At 43.0% G+C, this 22,733-nt stretch overlaps 1 protein-coding gene across 8 annotated transcripts in view; it reads left to right on the forward strand.

The window, feature by feature from the left end:
• The window catches only part of PARP4 (poly(ADP-ribose) polymerase family member 4), a 2,159,601-nt gene that overhangs the window by 1,103,481 nt on the left and 1,033,387 nt on the right, over positions 1-22,733 (forward strand). For all 8 annotated transcript variants that reach the window (XM_085621544.1, XM_085621545.1, XM_085621546.1 and 5 more), the window contains exon 27: positions 5,913-6,083. In XM_085621544.1, coding sequence (XP_085477670.1) covers positions 5,913-6,083 — 171 coding nt within the window. The remainder of the gene's footprint in view (positions 1-5,912; positions 6,084-22,733) is intronic.

Consider the following 22,733-nt stretch of genomic DNA (forward strand, 5'->3'; position numbering starts at 1 on the left):
CGGTGGAGATGCTCACAAAGGAGACAGTAGGAGAGATGGGGTCTGGTCTGTAGGAAGCTAGCTCTGTATATACTATACCTAAGTAAGGTATGGTGTGCACAGAGTCCAGGGAGTCCCCAGAGGTATAGCAGAGGCTAAATTATATAATCACTAACAGCTCTCTTTGTGGTAGTGTGAGTGAGCAATTAGGCTTATCAGGAGGGTGTGTTAAGCATTTATTGTATTCACTCAATCAAGGACTGTTTACGCACACTCAGATATGTACTTTCAGTTGTAAATCTTTGCAAGGCAATGGGGAATGGATTTGTAATTGTTACAGGTTTGTATTTGCTTTAAAAACAGTTTAAATTACATAGAAATGACTTTTGATTACTTTTGCGTAAATTTGGATTACATTGACTATTTGGGGTGATAGGCCTAGATATCCCACCATGGATCCTACGATACAAAGGTAAGTATCACTTTTTCAGGTTTAGAACACAGTTACTTTTCTTTCATACAAAACACAGGTCAATACAGACATTTGTAGGAACAGAAATTCGTAACATTGGTTCCTATCGGAAAAAGAGTGTTAACAGTTTACAGGTAAGTAAACAACCTGTGAGTACGACCTTTGGGGGTTAGGACCAAGGTTATCCAAGGTCCAGTTAGGCACTCAAATTGCACCACCAGCGGCACTAGGGTGCCCGGGTGCAGAGTGTAGGGCCCTAATTTTAGCCAGTAGGGCTAATGGGACCTTCAGTCAGGGGCTGCTTACGAGTAGGCCACTCGGTTGTGGGAGTAAAGTTCCTGGATTTAGGATCTGCACTGCAGGGGCCAACAATCAGCACAGGAGCTGCACCACCAGTGGAACTGAGGCGGCCAGATGGAGAGTGCCAAGAAAACATTGGGAGCCGTGTGGTTTGCAATAGAGATCTCCGGTTCGAAGAAAAGGCTGCAGGCTCGGGCAGGGAGGCTTCCTGAGGGCACCCACCGGCAGGAGAGGTAAGTTGGGTTCTTGAGGGATGCCTGGACACCGTCAGTTGGGCCACTCAAAGCCGTGGGGCATCGGGTACAGGGGTGTCTTTTGGCGTCTGCTCTTCTTACCAGCTCGCGATCAGGGGGACCATTCAGGTTGAGGTTGCAGACATCGGCTTGAAGCTCGAGGTAGGTTGGATGTCACCAGATCCCAGGTCAGGATTGTTGGAGAGACCTTCTCGTGGTGTTGGGCCACTCGAACTCTGGCCGTGGGCTGAGTGGTACAGAACCGGGGAGCCGCCTGGATCCAGGTTCTCTTTGGGATGAGTGCATGGCACAACGTCCGGGCTCTGGGGGGCTGCTGAACACACTGGGGTTTCAGCTGTAGGCAGGTCGGAGTTGGGACAGGCCAGTAGGGCTGGGCCAAAGCAGTTGGTGTCCTCTTCTACCTGTGTCAGCACAGCTCTAAGGCTTTTCTTCTTTCTTTCTCAAATCTGAGCAGGCATGGATCAGGGTCACCCCTAAATACTAAATTTAGGGGTGTTACAGGGGTGTGCAGGTCAGGACCAATGGGTCCCTTCCTTGGGGTGAGGACCCCCCCTATTATGCCACCCTCCAGTGGAAGGGGAGCAGGAGCCTCTCTCTAATTGGCTGAGTCACCTCATCTTCAAGATGGAGGGGACTGAGATGCATGCTTCACCTCGCCTCCCCCACCTAAGTGGTGGGGGGGTCGAAGGTGGGCACACCTTTCATCCTAACTCGGTTTCTCCGCCGATTTACCCGCCCAAAGTGAGGGTCAGAACCTGTCGGAGCCAGTTGCTGGGGGCAGCAAAAAGGTAGGGACAGCTTCCTAAGGCGGCTGGCCTTTGCCCAGCTCATCCTGGGGAGGAGGCATGACACCTCTGCCCAGGATGGGCTTTGTCTCTTGACCCAGAGAGCGGAGGCTCTCTACCCAGGGGCCCAAAAACCTGTCTGGTGGTGGCAAATGGAGGGCAGCCATTCAGGAGCCACACCAGGGCTTGTCGTTTATGGGGCATCTCTAAGATGCTCTCTGAGTGCGTTTTTCATTAAATCCCACACTGGCATCAGTGTGGGTTTAATGTGCTGAGAAGTTTGCTACCAAACTTCCCAGTTTTCATTAAAGCCATTATAAAGCTGTGGAGTTCGTAATGACCAACTTCCAGACCATATACTCTTTATGGCTTTACTGCACGTACAATGTCTACAAATGGACTTAGACACTGTAGCGGGACAGTGCTCATGCACTGTACCCTCACCTGTGGTCTAGTGCTCCCTGCTTGAAGGGTGGCTTACCTAGGCCACAGGCAGTGGATTGTAGGCCTGGCACACAAGGATGTGTACCAGGTCGACCTTTCGCTTTTTTCTGCACCAAAGCACGCAGTCTGCAATGGCAGTGTGTGGGTGTTAAGGTACAGGGCCTCTAATGCTGGGACAATAGGTGCTGAAGCCCTTAGAGGCCTTCCCTGGTCACAGTGCCCTTGGTACCCATGATACCTTTGACAAGGGACTTACCTGTGGCCAGAGATGTATCATTTGGGGGTACAAAGGTACAGCTTTAGGAAAGAATACAGGCCCTGGGAACCTAATTGGCAGGGCCCCAGGGCACGTCATGTCAAGATGCATCAAGTGTCAGGCAAAAGGTGGGAGGTAACCATGCAAAAAGGGGCATTTTCCTACAGGGTCAAGCTGGCACTCATAAAAATGTCAAAAAAGGAGAAATGCGAGCAGCGAGGGGACATTAATAAATGTAATCATTCTCTACTTGGTCCATGCTGCACACAAAGAGCAGGAAGTGCTGCAGGAAGCGATGTGTCATGCACTGCCCAATTAAAAGGCAGCAAAGCAGAGTGATTACGATGGCAACAACACTAATAAAGTTTAATCAATCTGTACTTGGTCTGTGCTCCACACAAAGAGCAGGAAGTGATGCAGAAAGTGATGTGTTGCGAGCGCTGCCGAATCAGATGGCAGTAAAGAAGAGTGATTATGTTGGCAATGAATGGTGAGTACTAGGCAGGCTAAACTCCCCTTTTTAGTAGAAATCATCACCATGCGCGCTGCCTGCAAGCTAAACCTAAAAAGATAACTTGCATATGTAGATGGCCTGGCCACACCAAAAATGTGAAAAAGGCCTGCGAGCGCTAGCATGGCGATTGCTTTCTGGCAGTTGTTTTTGCAGCAATTTGGCTTATGTCTCAATTTTTGACTGCATGCATGGTTTTCTTGACACCCAAGGAAACCTATGAATCCCTGAAGCCCAAAAAGATGCTCGGAATGTTATGCGTTTGTCAACATACTGTTAAAAAACCTAATTCCTCTTACTGGCATTCTGTTTAACACTAATGTGCTTACAGCTGCATTTTCACATGTTTCATTATTGATACAAGGGGGAAGCATTCAGTCTGCCACACAGGTATGGGCATTACAAGGGTAAGTGATGTGCACACACACAGAGAAACCCATTATATACTATAGAATTCATCTGGACTGCAAACATCTGAAAAGGAACGTTTGGTCTCAGTGCCATTTAGGCTGCTGTAGAAAGGAATACCAGCATGGCCCTCCAGTGGAGGCGTATGCCACTCACATGGGGCCGGTGAGCCTCCTACAGGACTCAACAGATGAGCATGGTGTATGCACAGAGGGGAGGCTGAGCTGCTGAGAGCTGCTGGGAAGTCTCAGTACTGTTGGTATGCTTGATGCTTGGATGTCTGTGACAGTGTGACATCTGGGTACTGGGGAACTCGGACCTAATTAGGAATAGCAGGTGGACAGAGACGCCACCTGGGATGCCCAGCTGATGTGGATGCTTGTGATTATGAAGAACTGATGCAGAGCTAGATGCTAAGGAGAGATGTGGACGGTTTAAAAAGAGACCTTTTCGGGCTGGTGGTACCTACGCGATACACTCAGCAGAGTAGGTAAGTTCCTAAAACAGAGCGTTTCATGACGTTAAGCAGGCCTAGTCCAAGAGGCTTATATCTTTTCCTGCCATTCGGATAAGATTTGTGTTGGCTTCCAGGTACCTAAACATGATGCCCATTGCTGAGCAGAACCTACTGGAGATGTGCATTTACGCTTGAAGCAATGTGAGCCATACATGGCTGCTGATCTGCTTCATTATAAGTTCCACTTTGTTTAGCTCTTGGAAAAATGCTTTGTAATGAGATTATTTTGGCAAAAATATGTTATATTGAAGCTTTCTTGGCAAAAAAACCCAGAATGATTTGATTAGCATACTGTATGTTTTAATTGTAGATGAAAATATTTTTTGAAACATTTGTTATTAGATCTTTTAGCATTTTCAAAGGGCTTCTTCAGTCCATTAATGAATGATGTGTGTATTTATATAATATTCAATTCATCCATTGAATTGATTTGTCTATTTTCTTGTAGTAAATGTTTGAGTAGCTAAAAAGGCCCACAGCTTGAAACTCCGCAAACTCTGTTGTATTTAAAATTAAATAGGCAATTAAAATCATCAGCTTCATTACATGTGCAGTTGTAAAATGTGGTGCAAAAACCATCTGCGCAAATATTGTTACCTGATATTCATTGTAATTCCCCAGACGATTCTTATACCAAGATCAAACTTTTTTCCCATGAAATGGGCAGTAGTCCAGGGAAGTAACTTTGCAACTGGGTTTACTGCACAGAATTCTCATTAACAATTTGTTTTCCTCGCACAGTTTCCTCCATGGGGGGTAGCCTTGCAAAAACCCTGGATGCAAACTCAATTTGAGTCACATCTGAGATTTCACACTATTTGCAACTGATTTACTGCTACACCCGTAAATGAGTGTATCATAGAGGAGTAGACGTTATCCATGCAAGTCACTGGCATACTTTGTAACAATTATGCAACATTCAAATATGCAAATAATTACCGTGGGCGCGCTTGTTTTTAAAAAATCTTTCGTATTACATTTTGCTGTACACAATGAGTACTTGGTGTAAAATATGGATGAAAAATCCATTCATGTATAATTTGGATGACAAATGCACAGCACACATATTGCTTACTCATGCGGGCAATTTTACATAAATGTATAAGGTCAAAGATTCAGTATATTTCGTATGAATAGTAGAAAAGAAGCAGCAATTTAAAAACTAAAGGGGTGTTTCAGCTCCAATAAGGAGATACCTATTGTTGGGGGTGGGAGAAAAGAGCCAGTGCAGACCGTAAGCACACTTGTTTCTTTTATTTTTGTCTGAAACATTTGTCTATTTCTGATTTACGGTTGAAATATGATTTGAACTGCATTTTATTTACACCCAAATCGCATTATACTGCAAGATTTCTTTCATATGATAACTATATTTCGACTTCCATGAAGCAACCTAAAGGCTATATCTGTGTCATTGTATCATTGATGTCATGAAACTGGAACTTCTGGCAGAAATTCCTCAAACATTACTTGTTGATGCCACTTCCAGTCTCATTTCATGTAGGGTTTCCACACAATTCTGTACCTCCAAGACTCCATATCTTCAGTCATTGCCTTCGTATGACAACCTAATGTGTTCCAAGTAGTTTGCAGACGGCTTGCTTCCATTGGACCAGGTGAACTGACATCGCTGATAACTGATTTATTACACAAAGGCCCACGTTGGGAAACAACCCTACTTTCATGGGGAGTTTAACCAACTGTATCTTAAACATTTTCTTCATTGAAGCAAATACATGGCACCTTTTAAGTATGTTTTATGGATCTTATGTGTTACCTTGACCCTCATTTAAAATGCTCAGCAATGGAGTTTGCAGAGGGGAAATGAAGACTTTGCAAATCCTGCCCTGAAGATTGGGGTACTGTTCTGCAAGTACTACTAACATGAATTCACTTTAAAGTTCCTGTATTCAAGGTTTCGTGTATCATGCTTGTTTTTGTGGTTTGGTGTTAGTACAACTCTTTTTTAAATTTTATCCAAAATAGGTATATAACCAGATCTCAAGAATGGGATCACAAGGATGCAATTCAGTGTCTGTAAAATGGCAACAATTTAATCGGAATGCACCAGAGCCAATAAAGGCTCCTGCTGAGATCCAGTCCATATTTCAATCGGAGAGAGTTCTGGTTTATGGATTTGTTCCACATTGTACGCAGGTAAGAAATCTCAACAATTATTTTGATAAAGCAGGGAGGGCATCCTCACAACACATTATTTCCCAATCTTCAACACCATATGTGGATAAAAAAGAAACTGAAAGTCTAGGAACTTTTGAGGGTATCTTTACAATAAAAAGCTCAGATGACCTACAATCCTTAGTAGTTTGTTTCAAAATTTGACGCAGAATGTGTAGCTATGGGCTCCGTTTTCACAAGCATTGACACTGATATTTACCAGTATTGATTGATTTTTTGTCTGAATCATTGTGAAACATGCATTTTGAAGAAAAACTAAGATTATACGTTTGGCCATTAAATCTGCCTCTGTTGAGTAAAAATAAAGACCTCTCTTGTTTCCCAGTCACTGTTTTACCCTTGAATCTGACATAAGGTTGAGCAGCGAAACACAACAGGATGTGAAACTACGGTACAAGTGAGCCTTTACTTGATCTCAGTGTAGTAGAGGCCTGTACATATTTTTTCTGCATATATGTGTATTTTTGTAAGCCCATATACCCGTGTGTGCATTTTCCTGTATGCTGTGTACCTTTGTGTGCATGCACTACACACAAGCCACACTTATCGGTTTTGTCAGGGTGAGTACATTTGGGGATCTGATGGAGAGTGGTGGTCTAAACCCGGGGCAGTTTCTGTTATATTCAGCTCTCCGTGAGGTAGCGGGTAAAATGTGGGACATTAGGAGAGACTTAACACGGATGGCTGGTCCACTGGAACTGATGTTGATTACCACAAGCTCGCGGTGAGCGATCTCAGTTTTATATGACGCACTAAATCGTGATTCTTTAGATGCTTGCTCCCATCCCCTCAGAGATTGCTGGGCAGACAAGCTGGCCATAGAGTTGACTGATTCTGCTTGCCAGAGAGGTTTTAGCTCCCGTAAATCAATATCGCAGAACGCTTGGTTCTGCTTACCACTTCAATTATCTGCATCATACGTATCTTTCTCCAGATAGAATAGGCAAGATTTATCCTGGCGCCAGCACAAATGCCCCAGATGTCATTATGATAGGGCAGACGTCCTTCATATGGTCTTGACATGCCCAGTGATCGCCATTTACTGGTATTCAGTGACCTGTTGTAACTCCGGTATTACGCATTCCATTCTACCATGTGACCCCACTTGTTTACCTAATGCAGGGGAGGTAACCAAAAAAACAAAAAAAAATGATGTGCTTTCAGGGTTTGGCACTTGTCCTAGCAAAACGGCATAAAGCCATGTCTTGGAAGGCGACAGCCTGGCAGAAGGATGTGGTCCGTTGGGCTTAGGGAGTGCTCTCCACTAGGGCTAATGCACGGGCTCGAGTTGAGAGATGTAACCTTATGGAACAGTGGGGGGATTACATTGGCGAACTAAATGGGGAAACAGCCATCACATTGCATGCGTTACAACGCATGCGATTACAACGCGGTCGTTACAACGACGGCGTTGTTACATCATAGTAACATTACAACGCAAGTCTTTACAACGACTTGATGTAGGGGGCGCTCTAAACTAAGGAATAGTATAATTTACTATTCCAAAACCTTCCCTACTGTTGCACACACTGGAGTTGGAATTGTAAATTATACTATTCCGAAGTCCAGCGCGCCACCTACAGCAAGTCGTAACGACTTGCATTGTAATGGTACTGCGATGTAACAACGCGGTCATTGACCGCGTTGTAATCTCATGCGTTGTAAACGCCTATATTCACTGAATGATCTGTTGTCCCCTACCGTTTGATAGCTTGTGGTTTGAAGTAGGTGTCTCAGAGGAGTCTTTGAGCTGCTAGAAAGTATCTTTGCGTGAGATTGTTGGTGGGGGAGGGGGTTTGACATATATGGGTGGTGAGTTTGGGTTTGACTGTTTAGTATGAATGGATTTGCTGTTTTGATTTCTTCTTTTAGTACCTCATAGACCTTTAGAGCGTTTGACATTGTCTCTCTATATCACATTAGATAGGTATATACTTATTTATATATCAAGATTGTTATAAGTGCCTATTAGCACTACTACGTTGCTACTACTACTATGTTGCATATTTGGTTGGATATCACCTAATGACTGCTGTCCAGTTCTTCTGATTGTTGTGAATAAAATCAATAAAAAGATTTTTTTTTAACAATTTGTAGTTGTGTCTCAGACTCACATTTTGGTATTGCTGAGGATTAAGACTTTGGTATCCAAATCTTACTAGTTCTGTTTTCTGTAACCTTGTTTCAACTGGGCTTTATCCACTTTTCTACATACAGTATACCTTGTGTTTTCTGTAAGTAAAGCACTCCACTTGTCCATGGAGCTAAGTTCATTGTGTATCAAATAATTAAAATGAAATAAATAGAGATAATTAACCTGGAGTTAAGAGTTTAAGAAGGTGATTACCTGCATTTAACCACAGCTTTTGATTCCACCCAGTCCACTGTCTTCAGACTTAGAACACATCTGTCCATAACCCAGAGACATTAACGCCCCATCACTCCTCTTAGTTCAGCCTGATATTGCCCATGATAATGCCAATGACAGATAGTTGAAGGACTTTAAAAGTAGTAGCAGCCGGTGTCAGAGGCGAGAGGTGAGTGTGGGGTGGGGCGGGGCGGGACAATACGAACAACAACAAAAAAACAATAAAAAAAACTTGCCTGCAGCTCACCGCATCGCCATCTTCTGTTCCTCTTGTGGCTCCACTGGAGGTAGAGGCTCCCAGACGCCCCTGCGGCCATCCTAAAGCTGCTCTCATACTTGAGAGCAGCTTAAGGATTGGGCTGAGCGCCAATGATTTGCGCTCCCAGGGAGACTGTAAGCCCGTACATTGGAGAGACCTTCAGGGCGCATGACGGATTGGTGGGCCTGAGACAGCCGGCCAAACCGCCATGCGCACTGATAACTCCCCGTGGGTGCCTGTAATCCCCCTGGCCCCGACCGCACCTCCAAGACTCTAGTTAACAAAATAAAATTATAATAAACCCGGGTTTATTATCGCGTTTGTTTTGTTTTCTTTTTTCCCTGCTGGGGTTATAAAGAAAGCAGAGGATCCGCCCCTGTTTAAAAGTGTTTCTCTATTTGAGGTTCAGCACTGCAAACAATATTGAAGTGAATATAGCTGAAATGTGGAGTATCATATTGTTCTAGAAATAGGTTTGTGGCACCATTGCTAACTTCACAGGCCTCAAGGTCAGTCAGTGTTACTCATCAAAAACAATGTGGTTAAGCTTTATTCAATACTATTCTCAAGCAGAGGCAGTATTGTTTTTGTTTGGCTGCAGGCTGATCTTCATACAACTTATTTTTCCTTTGAAACATGAAAAAATATTTTTTATGTAAAGCTGTGTCAGTGTGCAGCATTTCTTTGTCCATTATTCTATATATGATTGAGACATAAACATCTGATATTCTGATTTAGGGCAAAAGACCAATGTTCCCGTAGTTTAGGGTTTCTTCACGTACACTGCCATTCTGGATGGATCATCATGGGTCCAGAGATCCATTCATCAGAGTTCCAGAAAAGGTTTCTTTGCCATGGTCCTCTTCATGGAGCAGAACAGAATACATTTAATACTCCTGAAAGGCAGCCACTCAGTATCCAATGGGGATCATCTTTAACAAATAAGCTGGAAAGTAGGCTGTGCAGGATTCAGGAGTTCTGTCAGTTGTCAATCAAGGCATCAGAATATTCTACCTCCCTCTCGTTGTCCCCATTGTATGCCCTTCCCGCCTCTTCAGGATCCGTGAGAGACCACCAAAAACCTTTGCAGTTGGGTGCTATATTGTATGCTCCTGAAGTGGTGTAAATCAGAAGTTTTAGCCCTGCTTCTGTGCGCTAGAGAAGATATTTTGGAGTGTGGAACTGAGCAGCAATCCTAACTTATGTCTGCTGATCAAGTCACCCTAACTTAAATTCTGTCATTTTGTCAGCTGTGGGCTGGCTTTGCCCCATTTATTTAATTAATATTTACATATACTCATATAGAGACTAAAGGGCATATTTTACTTAGGTTTGAGTTTGGAAAGATTCACCGACAGGCACATTCTTATCCATTGGATTAGCACCCACAGCGTTCACAAAGGTTTACACAGCTGTTAGACAGTATTTTCTTCTGAAAAATATTTGTCTGTATTCTTATCTGGATTACAGGCTGATAAGTGTTTTCCCCCCAGGATTTGAAATGCTCATCCTCCTGTTGAGAAAGCTGTTTCTTTTTTTGTATGTGTCTCTAAGTGAGTGAAGCCGAATTGGTTTTAATCAATTGCAGCCTGGTTATCATCTTGCATTGGCTTACGCTCCTAAAAGCACAGCGACAGGAAGCATTCCAGAATATCATGTGGTGGTATTTTGGTTCACAGGGTTTTATGTCATCCTCTTCATATTCCGTAGTCATCTTATTCTGACTTACCTTAGGGAAACAAATATTGTATTCCATTTCATATAGTTCTCGGGCAGGGTAACTTGTGTTGTGAAACGGTGGGCCTACCTTTTCCAAGAAAGGACTTTTCCACTATCATTATTTCCTCCTGTGGGTGTGAAAACTCTATCAGTCTACTTAAAATGCGTTCTCTAACCTCAGATGCCTCACCGTTTGCCTATGCCTGGGGGCATCAGACTTAATCCGGAAAACCTCCAGGTGGAAGCCGCAAGTGATATATGCGAGCCTATACAGGCGCCACCTACATGCACTGTCAACAGTTCCTTTCTTTCTGTGCCAACGTGCGTGAATCCGTAGACACTCCCCATAATCAGACTGATTGTGGACACTTTGCAGTTTTGCGTCTATCCCGGAGCAGAGCATCCAGAAGATACAGGCTTTGATCCTGATGTTTCAACCTCTGTTGTGGATGTCAGTGAGGTTGATTCTGGGACTGCTGGGACCTATGGCATTGTGCATCCTTCTGGTGATGCCAGATGGCCCATGCAGGCTCCGCAGCAGGATCTGAAGTTCCAGTGGTCACAGCACCAGGGGGATCTTTTCAACCTGATTCAGATTTTGGAGGAGACTATGAAAGATCTGAATTGGTGGCCATAGGACCGCGATTGGATGAACGGCATACACCTCTTCTTAGCCCACCCCGGGCTCACAGTGGTGATTGATGAATCGCTTCTGGGTGGGGGGGGGCACTTGGGAGAGGTGGTGATCAGAGGCATCATCTGAAGCTGCAAGCTTTCCGCTTGATGTTGAAAGCCTTCCTACCATCTGTGAAAGAGAAGCTGGTGCTGGTGCTCACAGACAACACTTCAACCATGCGGTACATCAACAAGCAGACCAGGGTGGTGTTGTGGACCCTGTGCTAGGAAGCTTTGTGTCTTTGGACGTGGCTAGACTGCCATGGAATTTTCCTGGTCATTCACCACCTGGTGGGTACCTTAACTGCCAGAGCGGACAAACTAAGCTGCTGAGGTCTTACAGATTGCGAATGGCAGCTACACCCGGAGGTAGTCTTTTCCATGACTGGGGAGACTCCTGGCTCGATGTTTTCACCACCACCAAGAACTCACAATGTCAATGCATATGTGCATTTGAGTTTCCAACATGTCTCTCGCTCGAAGATGCACTCCAAGTCTAGTGGAACTCAGGACTCCTGTATGCTTTCCAATTGGTACCTCTCCTGCCCCAAGTCATGAAGAAGATCATGACCGACTGGGCCCAAGTCATTGCGGTGGCCCCATATTGGGCACAGAGAGTATGGTATCCTGAATTAATGAGCATGCCCCTACTGGATGATCTTCTGCCACAGCAACGGGGCAGGGTTCTGCACCATAACCTTCGCAACCTACATCCCCATGCTTGGAGATTGAGCGGCGACAGTTACATGCTTTTGACCTTCTTCCCGAAGTTGTTGTCATGTTGGCAGCCAGGCATCCCTCAACCGGATCTGTATTCACCTGCCGTTGGCATACATTTGTGGATTATTTTGCTTCTAAAAAGATCAACCTATTCCATGTCAAACTGTCCGAAGTTTTGTTGTTTAGGTTATCCCGAGCCCAGCAAGGCCTTGCTTTGAGCACTGTAAAAAAGGTACCCGTCGCGGTTGTTTAGCCTTTGTACGGTTCCCAACCAGCCCTCGTTGTTCAAATCATGAGTTGTGCAGAGTTTCCTCTAGAGGTTACTATATATGTTTCCTCCTTCTCTGTTTGTTATGCCCTAATGGGATTTACATTTAGATCTCACTTTCCTTTTGTGTGCTCGCTTTGAACCTTTACACAGCTGTTCTCTCAACCTCCTTACCCTCAAAACAGTCTTTCTTGTTACCATAACATTGGAGCAGCAAGTGAGCGAATTACAGGCTCAGTCTGACAACCCACTGTACACCACTTTCTACCCAGAGAAGCTTGTTCTGTGTGCTTGAGCCTCCTTCCATTCAAAGGTTGTGACTCCCTTTTTGTTGGTCAGAACATCACTATTCTGGCGTTCTTGGCTTTGCCCTATCTCTCTTAGGCTGAGAAGAGACACTGAATGAAATGAAATGAAATTGGGTATTTATAAAGTGCGCAGATACTCACTACTGGTTGCACCCAAAAGGACTCTCAGCTTCTATACTGATCGTACCAGAAAACACCGGGGAACGATCAGCTCTTCATCAAATTCACTGGAGCAAAAAAAGGCAAGACTGTGCAGGAGAGGACCATCTCTCACTTCATCATACTCTGCATAAAGATCAGCTATGTCTTTACAGAAAAGCAGCCCCCTGCAGACTTGCAAGCTCATTCTACCAGAGCCAAGGCTTCTGCCACTGCGTTGACAACGCTCCGTAGCTGTTCTGAAAATTTGCCAGGTGCATGATTGGGCGTCACTCCATATGTTCATGAAGCACTACTGTCTGGACAGCCAGGTCCATTGAGATGGGCATTCTTCCCGTTCCGTTCTGCAGGACTTTTTGGTTTGAGCTATTTCACAGACCCACCTCCTGTTTTAGTATCTATTCAAAAGGTGAGGTTTCTGTAGGCTATCCTGTTTTAAGTTCAAACATATAATAACTGATAAAGTTCAACCAAATGGGAAAGAGCCATTGTCAGTGTAAGCATATGCAAAATCACAAACTGAAATGCTAGTGAAAAAATGCTATTCAAAGAAAGGAATTTGAGAGCTTATGATCCATTTTTATTACTTTCTGAAGGTTGCCAACACATTATAACTTTGTTATACAAGGTAGTAGCAAAACAGACTGGTCGACGTTTATTCTGCTTGAGTTTCATTGTTTAGGAATGTCACTAAAATATTGTTTCTTCTTCCTTTTCTTTCCTCCGTTTGTGTGTTCTTGGATTAAATGTGCAGTGTTTAGAAGCATGATTTAGGTCTCATATAAATATTTTATACACTGAAGAAAATCAGGAATATGAAAATTATATTTGATCTTTAGGAAATATTTCCTCCTTTCACTGATTGAAATGAAATAACTGACTCAATTCAATTCAAAATGCTTTATTCGGTATGTACAAGTACAACCATATAGCAACATACATCAAAACAGTAAAGAATCAAATTTATGCAAATTAAATACAAGAACATTTAAAATGACATCACTATCCATGCCAATATTGTTAAATCAATAAAGTATATCACTTTGTGTGCAGAGTTAAATTTAATCATTAAATACATTGTAATAATAGTTGTTAAGGGGGGAGTTAATTCAGTTTAGACATTTTAGCAGCAATTTGTTTGTAATGAAAGTTTGTGCAAATGCCAGTACAGAAATAAATATACAACAAACAATGTAACTTAACAGTAAATCACCAATAGTCATAGCCAACGGGTGAGCGGGGATAACGGAACGAGGGGATCATATAATAATTGATTTCCTGTGCCAGGTGCACTTTAAAATGTAGATGGCCACGCGATAGCACACATTCGGGGAAGCCAAATCAAACAACAATTGTATTGCGGCTCTTGTATTGTATATCTTATATTCTAAAAATAGTTGCTTCAAATAAAACTTCCTAAAACCAGTATAAAAATTACAAAAAAGTAAAAAGTGGCAGATGCTCTGTTTTGATTTCCCGTCGCATGGGCACAAACATGACCCGGGTTTTTTTACGGTTGGGAAAGCCACCAGATGGTGGACTATTCCCAACCTCAGGCGTGCTAGAACGAAGCGATGAGAATTAATACTAACAAATGTAAGATAAGGTGGGAATCTTGTACTAAGATTGTACTCCAAATATAATTTGAACGTACTTTGCATTGCATACTCCTTCGTTCTGGTCCCTTTTGCATGGTCCAAGTAAATGGTTTTAAGGTTACGCTTTGTTAAAACCGATGTTGTTAAAATATCTTTAAAAATATCCTGGCCAAAGAGAATCTTATACCAGGAGTGAATATGTTCTAACCAGGGAATTTTCGAATGATGATCTAGTTGGATACAGTCCAAAATTACTTCCTGGGTAAACCTAGTTTCTTCTTTGGCCCATATGGACCGCCATAGGGACAGGGGACGCAATGCAATCAGATCTGCGGCATGATTTATGCCTAGCTCTCTGTGGGTAATCTCATTTGAGGCAGAAGCGGGGAGGCATAATAGTCGTTTCAGGTACTTGTTTTCCTCTTGCTGGATGGACAGAGCAATCTGACGATTATATCCCCATATCCCTGCTCCATACAAAGCAGAGGACATGCACCTTGAATTATAGATAGAAATCATCTCACGAATTCTACGACCCCCCAATTTCGAGGCAAATCTGAAGATGCAATTTGTATTTCTGGTCATCTTCATACCAACACAGGATTGCTCGTTTACCCATCTCCCATCACCTGAAAAGGTGATACCTAAATAGCAAAAATGTCGGACTGCCTCAAGTTTATCCCCATCTAAAAAGAATGACTTGTTTTTCTTTATTCTCTTACCACAAGTCATAGTCATAGTCTTACCCTTGTTAATTTTAAGCTTTCTGCCCTGAATAAAAATATGAAATTTCTCAATTAACTTTTGTAACCCATTCGCGGTCCTGGAGATCAGGACCGCGTCGTCCGCATATAGTAGGACGGGTATTTGCTTTCCGTTGATGATGGGAGCATCAGCATAAGATTCTTGTAAAAATTGATCAACCTGATTTATAAAAAGGGAGAATAAAAGGGGAGCAAGCACACACCCTTGTCGGATCCCTCTACCAATTTTAAAAAGGGGGGTGCATTCACCATTTGTTCCGAATCTAACCTTACTTGAAAGATTACCATACATTCTAGCCAAGAGGTGGATGATTTCAGGTGGTGCGCCCATGTCAAGTAGTACTGGCCAGAGCAGTGCGTGTTCCACTAAATCAAAAGCAGAACTTAAATCGGCAAAGCACATAAACAAATTCCCCTCCTTGGCTTTAGTGTACTTGCCGATGATAAGTTCAAGGTTCACGCACTGCTCCATAGTTCCTAAACCCCTTCGGAACCCAAACTGAATAGGCGAAAGAACATTATTGTCCTCAGCCCAGGTCTCTAGTCTCACCAGAAGTATACGACTCAAAATCTTTAACGACGAGTCTAAAAGTGAAATTGGGCGATAATTTCGTGCTTCAGCCCTTGAACCCTTTTTAAAAAGTGGTACTAAGATGGATTGACCCCATGAGGTTGGTAACTCGTCCTCGATTGCAGCATTAAAATAACGAGTTAAAATGGGGGCCCATAGAACAATCTCAGATTTAAAAAAGTCCACGGGGACCCCATCTGGGCCCGGGGCTTTCCCCCCCTTACTCTTTTCAATTGCCACAATCACCTCGCTTAGTGTCACCGAGAACAATAGTTTCTCCCATTTAAAACAGGTTGGAGTATCAGTTAAAACATTAGAATTAAAAACGGTAGTAAAATCAGAATTAAAAATCCCAGTAAAGTGAGCTATCCAGGCCTGACAACTGACATGCGAGGTTAGTTCAGGGACATTGTCATTCTTCAAGAATGGGCTATTTATAGTGTCCCAAAAAAGTTTATGATCTTTAGTATCTGCAGCCTGGTCTAATTTTTCCCATGCCGCATCCTGCAATTCCTTCTTCCTAATGGAAAGTGCAGTTTTATAATTATGACGCTCTTCCCTGATCTTACAAACGTCTCTTGGTATTGCATCAAGTGAAGTTTTTAACCTTTTTAAAGACTGCGCACAATGGTCATCAAACCACACCGCCTTAACTTTCCTTGATTTCCGAGGTTTGTGTGTCAGGGATTTCTCAATGGTTTTGGTAATAGTTAGGAATTTGGATAACAGAATTCGTGGGCATGGGTCCAGCAATAAGCAATATTCGACCTCCCCACAACAGTTTGTGATCACATTGGCAACAAGTTTAATGGGGTCAACTTTTGTCCATTTCACTCTCATCCCATTCGGTCTTACTGCAACAATGTCCTGAATTGGTTGACCAAAGGTATTCCTTTTGATTCCCCAACCCAATAGTTCAACGGTTACACTGTTGTGATCACTGACCGTTTGTTCAATCACCCAAACATTAATATAAGCTACAGAGCAAGATATCATAATATGATCAATAAATGTTTGACTGTTCCTCCCATGGAATGTTGGACATCTAACGTTGTTTTTGTTCTTATTACATTCAAGGAGGTCCAGGTCATATTTGGCCAATAGGTTATTCAGAGCACTACCATAGTTGTTATGCGGGAAATGATTATATACACATGTTGTTTCCCTTCCCGAGTACTCCTCCCTGTGGCCACAAGCCCCCTTGAGTGCATAGGTACATGATTTAATGTTAAAATCTCCCACCCATATGATGGCAGCAGGTTTGGGTGTACTCAATAAAAAGGCATCAATGGCCTGCTCTATATCAGAAATAAACTTTCCCTGTTTGTGCCCAGCAATGTTGTTATAAAAGTTCACTATTATTAAGTCTCTGCATCCGCTATGGACCATACGCAGAACCGAGGCATGTTCGCCTAGAACTACATGATCACTAACACAGAACTCAGTCAGTGCAGTGGATATCAGGGTCACGAGTCCACCCTTGGCTCGACCAGCTTGGGATGCCACAGCCTGCACGTTAAAAGAAGTATAGCCCTCAACATGTACTTCGGCCCTATCCCAAGTTTCTTGCAGGCAAATAATATCATAACCTTGTTTAATAAAATCAGCCCATATGGGGGTGTTTACCTTAGAGGCTAGCCCAGCTATATTCCACGTAATAGCCCTTAGGTTCTCTTCTAAGGCTACTTGGGATGGGTTGGTATCTATTGTGGCCGATAATATTATTGGATTTAACATACTTTTTTCGGCAGTACATGTGGTGGTATCTATCACATTAGGAATTCTTAAAGTAGTGTTTTCTGCATCCTGGAGAAGCACATCACTACTTTGGGGGTCATCAACCACATTGGGTAACACAGTAACGTTCCCCGCAACTCCACCTCCAATTGGACTCTCCCACCTACTCATAAGAATCTTGGCCAATATCTACAATCACATTTACCCACAGAGACAGAAAGGGTAAAACTCTATGATATATCAGATTCCTTTTCTAACAAGTCAGTATTGAAAGCAGGTCATCTGTTGAATGCCCCAACATTAAATGCGAGGTGTAATGACAGGTACCTTTGTAAAGAGTGATGTCACCATGCACATGGGATAGTGGTGAAAATATGACACAAGACTCTCCTCATGACAACACAATTCATAGCAACAAAGTATCTCATTGTTATGTGTGATACCTTCATCTAATCTTGGCTTTTTACCCAACTACATTTACGGCTAGGATAGTGATCCCTTAGTTACAATGTTAACAGAAAGAAATGCAAGCCCCAGAATCAAACTGATGTCTGTTAAAAAAAGTGAGGGCCGACTTAAAGTGAAACATTTTCCTTGGGGCCACTTGGCAGCTATGAATCTCCTCACAACAGTAGCACCACCTAATGAGATATGAGTATGAGTGACAGGGCAATAGAAAGACTTTCTATGCTTAAAACATAAGTCCATTGGATACACTGCCAATGGGAAGACAGTACGTATCCTGCATTACTTCTCCTTTAAATTAAGTATGTGCTTTATAACAATCACTGCAGAAAATAACGGATCTGATTCACAAGTGTGGAGTCCCAAACATAAAAAATATCGGACTATCCTAATTTTTCATGTGCGAAGACTCCTCGTTTGTAAAGATACTACTCGTAAAATACCTTTGTGAATAGCAAACAATCGTAAACTCACACAAAAGTGTGTGTTTACCTTTGTGAATCAGGTCCAACATGTTCTGTAAACACTGGAAAAACACAGTTCTTGTCCATTTTGTGGGTTGGGCTGATGAATAAATACTTATTTCAAAAGGTTTGGAAAATATTGAGAAAATACCACTAAAATCCACAAAACATAAGCACTGAAAACAGGACAGCCTAGGCATCTGCGGTTAGAAGTATATATTAGAAGAACAAGGTATTACCATCTGTAACTCTTTTTCTGGTAGAGACTCTACTAACCGTAGATTCCTCACTTGCCCTCAAATACTCCTTACTCTGTGAACTGGACTTTTTTTTCCACCTAGAAAAGTCCCACATTACATTTTTGCACACAGGTCTAAACTAATCTGTTGTTGGCTTCTCATCTGTTGGCATGGATGAAACAGAAAGCAAATGGTTTCTGGGAACTGGGCCTTCTTTTACTGAAATGTAGTAATAAGTGTAGTTCACTCTTTAGAGAGTTTGTAATACCTAGCATCAATTTGAGTCACAGGGCACAGAAATGTGCCCAGAAAGACACTTTTAACATATTATCATGATTTGTATTTGTGGCAATAAAGCCTGTTGATTCCAACAAAACATTTGAAAGAAGATCTTATTCGTCACTCCTAGTGGTCAACATTTCATCCAGATGTGAAAACTAATGAAAAAGCCTGACCTGTTGGCATCCAAGGAATGTCACGTATGGCAGATCGTTTGGGTAATTACAACCCTTAGCCATGGCTCCTTAACTGTAGTATACGATTCTACTGCATTTCATCATGGTTCTTTCTCCATCCAATAATAATTGAGTAATTATGATCACAGAGGACATTTTCACACATTCACTGTATTCCATTTGCTAAACAAATGGGCAAATGATTAATTTCAGGCATATTCTGACTACACAGGTTGCTGCATGCTGTTATTTGGGATAGGAGAGCTCAATCAATTTCACATTTTTGATCGCATACAACAAGCTTTATCACCTGGATTTCATCCTTAAACTAATGGACAAATGGAGACCGCGAGCCAGTGTCATGAACAATATCTCCGAAGCTCCAGTAATGCCACCAAAGGAATTCGTGGAAGTTCCTTCTGCTAGAAGAGGTTGCATACGCTAACACTATCAACTCAGCCAGATATGTATCACCTTCTCTTTATATGCAGGGAATCCGTCTATGTGCCTTTCATTTATTGCATTGAATAAATATCTTTGTTGCAGCAGCCTCGGAGTTTATAGAACAGCTACAAGAACAGAATTAAATCCTTGTACAAAAAAAAAATGTCTGTATGCGTGCAGCTCTTCGGTGTCCTCATCTGTTCTCTGTGGTGGTGTTCCTTCTCACGAGGTGTGGCATGACCCAACTTCTTTGGTTCTCTCCTGTTTCCTGCGATGCAGTTCTGCTGGCATTCTTCAAATAATATGTTGCCAGCTCCAAAGGAATAGTCAGGAGTACCTGGGGTATCAGCTTCCATGCCGTTTCTCACTCCAATGAAAGCATTCTCGGTTATAAGCTTGCCTAATCGAAGATGGCTTCCTTAGGATGTCAGCACTGTTCCTAGCTCAACATGCCTGTCCAGTTTCCTGAAGTTGCACATTTACTGTTGCTAATTTATTTGTTTAAAAGGAAGGTTGAAGATCACATGGTAGTGTTGCATCCCTGCCCTACAATTCTTTTTCGACTGGTTCATTGTGTAATTGTTGCTTTTTTTGTCCCTTAGGCTATTTTGTGCTTAAATCCCGTGGGTACCTTCAGTTCCCTTTCTCCTGCTCATTCTTATCTCCTTGGATTTTCTAAAACCTGTCACTTTTTATTCAGTGGACTCCTGTCCTCAAATTCCCACCATCGTTCAGACCCTACAGTTTTTATTTTTAGCCATAGTGCTTTTTTCCTCCAGTTTGGGCGTCCTTGCTGCAAACACCCTTCACCAACATGTCATGTACCCTTGTGGAGCAAAGTGGCTAATGGACGTCGTCAACCCTACCTTTGGCACGCCATTCAAAACTGAAGCAGCCTTCTTTGCGTCCAGCCGTTAGCAAAGACTCTACTTTAAATGGCAGTTTCTAAGTGTTGCCAACTCCCTTTTCCCGTAACGTGGGATGTTCTCTGGCAAATGAAGAAGAAGCCAAAGTTTGACCCCTTTCACCTAGTTCTGAAACCTGAGTTTTGCTGCCTCCTGTTATGGCAGGCGCTCAAAGCAGCTTGTGGAACACCCTTCCAGGCGCACACTGGTGCTTAGATTGCGTAGAGTGCGTATTGCTCTACGCACATCTTTTACTATCATACATATATGCTACAACAACCTAAAAGAAAACGTGAACCTTCTTTCTCAAACATGGGTACAAATTCCAATAAAACCTTACAGAACATGTGCCACTTTGTGTTCTGCCTATGTGCTCTTGTGGCTCACTTTACATAGGGAAAGTTAGAAGGAAAGTGAAAATAAGATCTAAAGTAATATAAACAGAAATTATGAAACGTCATCAGTAGCTTTGCAGTTGATGGAAATGGGACACAATATTCATCACTCGAAATTCCAGATAATAGATACAATTCCAAAGAATAAAAAAAAGGAGACAGAAAAACACAATTATTACTCACAGTTAACTTTGGTTAGGTCATGTCCACATATTACAATCTTTAGGTGTAAATGAAAAGTAGAACTTGAGTTGTTTTCTGTCAAGAACTAGAGTTAAATATACTTGAAATATCCCGGACCGCCTGTATCGTGCGGGCCTCCGCGTGGACGCCTCTTGCACTCGCTGTGGGGAGGTTCCGGCAGATTTTTTCCACATGGTGTGGTCCTGCCCTCGTCTGGGGGACTACTGGGCAGCGATCGAGGCCGATCTAGCGGAGGTCCTGGGTTGGGAGGTTCCCCACGAGCCTAGAATGGCCCTGCTGGGCATCATGGACGGGATGGACGGGTCCCGTAATGAAAAGTACTTCCTCACCACTGCCCTTATGGTGGCCAAGAGAGATATAGCGGCAGTGTGGTCACAGCCAGACCCGCCCAGAGTGGCTACCTGGAGTAAAGGGGTGGATTGGTGTGCGGCTCAGGAGCGGTCGCTATACGCTGCACGGGGCTGCCCAAAAAAATTTCGCAAGATATGGGGGAAATGGTTGGGGGGCCTGTTTTGAGGGGTGGGTGCACAGGGGGGGGGGGACGGAGGAGGGGAGGGGGCGGGAGGGTTTTTGCACTTGCCTGTTGATGCTTTCCTGATTGCAGATACTGATGCCTTGTTCACTGCACTGCTGTATATTATTCCTGATATTGTTCTTTATGCCGCAAAACACAATAAAAAGAAGTTTATCAAAAAAAATATACTTGAAATATAATTTATAAAACAGAGTTGGAGGACGCCATAAAGATGCATGAATTAGGGAAACATAACCCTTGGCCTTGTGGCAAGGGGGTGCATTTTGAGTGGTAGATGAGTAGGATAATCAATATCTGTTTGCTCAGGATCCTCAAGACCACGCAGCATACAAGATCAGTGAAACGTAGACTGCAGTGATTTGGCATGGACTATTGACAATGTTTAGCCCGGGTTTTCTTTCTTCTTTAAAGCAGTAAATAATTTACACCTGGTGAAAAACATGTGGTGCTCAAATTGCATTAGGTGGAAGTTGGGATATTATTACTGGAGCATTGTTAAAGATAAAAATAATATGACTACATTTGTTCTTCATTGAGAACCAAACACCCAATTGTAGTGCCTGACTCTAAGAGGGTTGCGTTGCAGAGCAGTCTGAGGCTTACTCAAGGGAGGTGGTGTGTGCTTGTAATGGCCATTTGCAGGTGCGCAAAAATAACATTCAATGATTATCCAGTCTGTACTTTGCTTTATAAAAGTAAGAGTACCACCACTCCCATGTATGCACATCATCTTGCCTCCAATGCAGTTAGTTGAACATAACCTGAGAGCCCTGCGCACTGGCACAATCCCATTGGCTACCCACCCCATTATCTCAACAAGCATTTAAAGTAGGTAACCCTGCCTTGGTGACACACAACCCTGACTGATCATTTCCTACTGACCATGAAGTATACACCTCTACATCTTAAGGGCTAGCAGTCTGGGTTCTTCACCTAAGCGCAGCAGCAGGAAAACATGTTTATGCATCACCTTAAAATGACAATACTCCTCGCATTTGCTGGACATTAGAATGAGTTGCAATTGCTGCCCCTAAAAGCATCACAGATGAAATCACAGGTTTACGCATATACAGCCAGACACCCTAGCAGGAATGTCTGGCGAAATAACCACACTTTGCTTATGACATCACCATATACAGGTACTTCACATTACACATGTGACATTCAGTCCCTCTGAAAGAAATAACATTAGTAAATGCCCTACAGGTGCTATTACACCTTTTCACCTCAGGGTATGCCCTCCTCCAGACATCCCCAACTCAGCCCTTCACTCCTTAATACACTTCTCAATCCTCCTCCAGCTGTAGAACAAACGTTCCTGCCCAAGAGGAGTTAAAATGCTGGCTGAGTCCTTGAGGG

This window comes from Triturus cristatus, chromosome 8 (genome assembly GCF_964204655.1).
Source record: "Triturus cristatus chromosome 8, aTriCri1.1, whole genome shotgun sequence".
In the NCBI taxonomy this organism is placed as follows: Eukaryota; Metazoa; Chordata; class Amphibia; order Caudata; family Salamandridae; genus Triturus; species Triturus cristatus.